The following is a 4,637-nucleotide window of genomic DNA, read 5'->3' as shown; positions in this document are numbered from 1 at the left end:
CATAATATTTACTTTTCTTCCCTCCACGTTGGTTTGAGATACGAAATGTAGACTACCTGCCACACATTAATGAACGTATCACGATGAACAAACAAGACAAGACAAGACAAAAATGCTTTGGACAGAACAGTAGTTTATACTTATAAAATGATTGTACAGTATATAAAATGTATATTTGTCCAGTATAAGAATATGCATTCGTTTCCTGATTTTCTTTCAACACTTATATATGAAAATAAGTCCAGGAATACACGCTCGACAATGACAGTGATGATAGCTTTGATTATCGTAAAAATAATTTGAGTTATAGTTTTATTTTTTCTTAAATCTCAAAAACTAACTCTATAATTTTTATAATGAAATTGGAAAATTACATTTTTCAAATCGTTTATTGTTTTACAGTAAAACGTAGATATAAGAACTAGTATAACATTGCCTATACCACATGCGTGTCCTTGTCATTCTTTCTTAGATGTGATTTTCACTCTTTGAAGAACACTTTTGTGTGCCACTTATAAAACCCCCATCCTCCTAATATGTGTTTCACCAAATTGGTTTTTCCTTCTCATTTTCTTGTCTTTGTCTTGGTTCCTCTTTCAGTGTCATTCTCTAATCCCTCGAAATGAGGCTTACAATAAGAACACCACACTCCCTCCCTTCAACCCAAACCAAAACCTTCCCAAAACCGAGATGCACAATAACAACAACCCAACCACCCAAACTCTATAATGACATGCGACAAGCCACATTACGTTTAGAGAAAATGATAGACTTAAAAGAAATGATAGACTTCAATGCTCCCTCCATGCAATCATCAAAACTAGCGGAAAGGTGGAAGGAGTACCATGGCATGAGCAATTGGGATGGTTTGCTAGACCCATTAGACGACAACTTACGAGCTGAAATCCTACGGTACGGTCATTTTGTGGAAACAGCGTACAAATCATTCGAGTTTGATCCATCTTCCCCCAACTACGCAAACTCTAGGTTCCATAAAAAAACTCTTTTCGAAAGATGTGGTTTACCTAACTCGGGTTACAAAGTGACCAAGTACCTACGTGCCACCTCAGGCATTCAGTTACCTAGTTGGGTTGACAAAGCACCAACATGGGTAGGAAAACAATCGAGCTATGTTGGATATGTAGCTGTGTGTCACGACAGAGAAGTGATAAAAAGGCTTGGTCGACGGGATATTGTAGTGGCGTACAGAGGAACTACCACATGCTTGGAATGGTTGGAGAATTTTCGTGCCGCGCTCACCAACCTCCATATCTCATGCAAGACCAAAAGAGCCTTTGAAAATAGTGAGGTGATGGAGGGAAGTGGGGCCATGGTGGAAAGTGGATTCCTGAGTCTATACACCTCGTCATGTTCTGCAAACACCTCGTCGCTGCAAGAAATGGTGAAGCGCGAGATTTCAAGGATCGTCCGAATCTATGGCGGGGAGCAGCTGAGTTTGACCGTTACCGGCCACAGCCTGGGAGCGGCATTGTCCACGCTCACAGCCTATGACATGAAAACCGTGTTTCCTAGACTGCCGGTGACGGTCATCTCTTTTGGCGGGCCCCGCGTCGGCGACAGGAGGTTCCGGCGACAGCTGGAGAGGCAAGGGACGAAAGTTTTGCGGATAGTGAACTCTGACGATGTCATCACGAAGGTTCCTGGGTTTGTGTTTGATGATGAGGTGGCGAGCGGTGGAAGGGTCGGCGTGGCGGGGTTTCCGAGGTGGGTGCAGAAGAGGGTGGAGGAGGCACAATGGGTGTACGCTGAGGTTGGGAAGGAACTGCGGTTAAGTAGCAGAGATTCTCCGTACTTAGGAAACACGAACGTTGCAACATGTCACGAGCTCAACACCTACTTGCACCTTGTTGATGGCTTTGTCAGCTCCACCTGTCCCTTTAGAGCCTCCGCTAAGAGGTTTCTCCGACGCTGACGGCCACCACACTCTCCCTCTTTTCCCCAAACCATTAATTAATTAACTGAAAACATATCTGTTAATAGTAAATGTAATTTTTGGGTGTATAATAGTGTAATTAATGATTATTTATACACTTAACTTCTTTTGTACTTTTCTCATCATTTCCTTTCTTTTTATTCTCAAAGTCTTTATTTTTAGGAGAAAAATGATTTTTTTGACACCACTTTTCCTTTGCTCGAAGATTACAACTTCTTTTTAAGAGTTGGATTACTTTATGTGATAGAGAAATTTTTGTAAAATAAAAGGATATCATTTGGTGTTAAATAATCAGTATTCTTTTTAGGAAAATATACCACGAGAACTCTTATTTATACAATCCTATGAATTTAAATATATATATATATATATTATTTTATGTATAATATAATATAAAAAAATAAATATAATTATATAATATAAAAGCATTTAAATAATAATATTAAGAATTGTAATGTAGTTATATAAACAAATTAGAATTGTAGTGTGGTTATATAAAGAATTAGAATATATATTATCATTATCTTTATTTTTATTAGATACTTATTTTATTTTATTTATTATAAAATAATTATCCACCAGTTGTATACAAGAAAAAAATAATAAAAAATTACTTTTTTATTTATTTGCAATCTACAACTTTTTAAGAGTCTTTATAGTAAATTATTTTAAAATATTAAATTTACAACTCCTTTTATTAATATAATAATAAATATAAATTTAAAGATTTTAATATTTTTGTATTAATAAAAGAAGTTATAAAATAATGAGTATTAAAAGGTTATCAAAATATATTTTGTATTAGATTCGTCTCTTCTCTTATTTCCATTTAAGTTTCTACATCAGTGTGGCTGGATATGAGTTTTTCCCTAAAAAGAAAAGGAAATGAAAAACTAATAATGTGAATCATAAGATTCAATATTTTCAAAATACTTATAAGATATATATTTAAAACAACATAAATAAAAAAATAACATCTAAATCAAAATATTAAAGAAACTTAAGTTGAAAATTCACAATTACTATTATGTTAAAATATTGTAAAATAATTTATAATATATCACTAAAAAAATAATTAAATAAAAATTAATTTAAATAAAAGTTATTTATTCATTATATTAATTAAATTAAATATTATTTTAAAGAGTGAAAATTTATTAATATATAAAGTAGTTTCTATTATTAATAAAATTTATAAATTAATTTCTAAATTACCATCTAATTTAAATTGTTCATTGATAGTGTCGCGATTCACATTGGAATAACCCATTCGGGGCAAACCAAGAAAGGTGAGGATGTGGGATAATATGACTCTTAAAATTAGAAGAGACTTTCTCTATGAAAAGGAGAAAAGGGATGTAGTTGTCTTTTGCTGAAAGAGTTTGTTTACTCAAATCCATTATCTATGCTTTCTTCTTATTCTTTTTATTTTTTTCATAGTGTCAAAATTAGTAAAGTAAATTAGAAAAATACATAGGAGTTCTCTTTGGGGATGGGGTTTTTAAAGAAAGAAAATAGCATAGATTAAATTGATGAAAATATGTAGGGTGAAACAATTAGGAGGGTTCACATAAAGGAAATACAAATGTTTAATTATTCACTCGAAGTTAAATGGAAATGGAGATTCGCAGCTGTAATGGCTTATGAAAAGAAATATTAAAATCTAAATATGGAAATTGCAGAGGATGTTGAATCACCAAACTCACTGTAATTATGAATCGACTTGGTTGAAAGATCTCAAGAAATTAATTGGATAGAGAATCATTAGCGGTAGTTTAATAAAAATATATGATGACAAATAGGTAAGGGAACTATAATTTAGATTTTAGGAAGATGGGTAGAATGAAAATAAATCCCATTTTATGAAAAATCCCTACACTATTCAATATTGTAATAAGCTATAACCACAATGTTAGATATGAAATTATGGATTAATAATACATGGGAATGGAGCATGGTGTGGAGACGAGAGTGATTTCAATGAAAATTACTTGAGGTGAAAACAATTGTGATGAAACTATTATAAATCAAACCAAGAGAAAGAGAAAGACAAATGGGTATGAAACGAAGATGAATTTGGAAATTATATGGTCAAATCAACTCATAAAATTCTTTAGGATAATTCTTATTGGGGTGATAAATTTTTTCTTTTAACTTGAAAAGTAAAGGCAAGCACAAATGCTTTACTCTTTGCTTCGAAAATGTGATTGAATAGTGCATCAACAAAAAGATAATCTTGGAAACATAAGAGTATAAATATTGTAATTTATGTGTATTGTGTGCATATGCAGATGAATCGGTTGAACATTTATTTTTTTTAATGTAAGATAGAAAATCAAGCTTGGAACCTTTGTCATAAATGAATAAGATTAATGGAAATTGTGAACAACCCCACCATCTAACATTTTTCAATTTGGTTTGCCTGAATAATAAAGATAGTATATTTGGAAGATAACGTGGAAACTACAAGAAAATCATTGAATAGAAACCAATTTTAAAGATAAAAAGTAATTAGTCGTGATATTGTCAAAATTATATATTATTTTAGAGATTAAAAAAATTATTGGTATCTAAACTAGTTTCTATTATTGATAAATAATTTTTAAATTGGTATCTAGTTAGATACCAATTTTAGAATCTAAATAATTGGTTGCTAAAATTTAGGTAGCTAATTAGATAACAA

General features: G+C 31.8%; 1 protein-coding gene across 1 annotated transcript; it reads left to right on the top strand.

The window, feature by feature from the left end:
* The first annotated feature begins 622 nt into the window (after nucleotides 1-622).
* On the top strand, nucleotides 623-1,933 carry LOC137823553 (phospholipase A(1) DAD1, chloroplastic-like). The gene has a single exon (XM_068628739.1). The coding sequence runs from the start codon at nucleotides 623-625 to the stop codon at nucleotides 1,931-1,933; it is 1,311 nt and encodes a 436-aa protein (XP_068484840.1).
* Nucleotides 1,934-4,637: the final 2,704 nt, after the last annotated feature.

Source organism: Phaseolus vulgaris, chromosome 8, assembly GCF_000499845.2.
Source record: "Phaseolus vulgaris cultivar G19833 chromosome 8, P. vulgaris v2.0, whole genome shotgun sequence".
NCBI classification, from domain to species: Eukaryota; Viridiplantae; Streptophyta; class Magnoliopsida; order Fabales; family Fabaceae; genus Phaseolus; species Phaseolus vulgaris.
The sequence above is the reverse complement of the archived record's forward strand: the minus strand, read 5'-3'. Positions and strand labels throughout refer to the sequence as shown.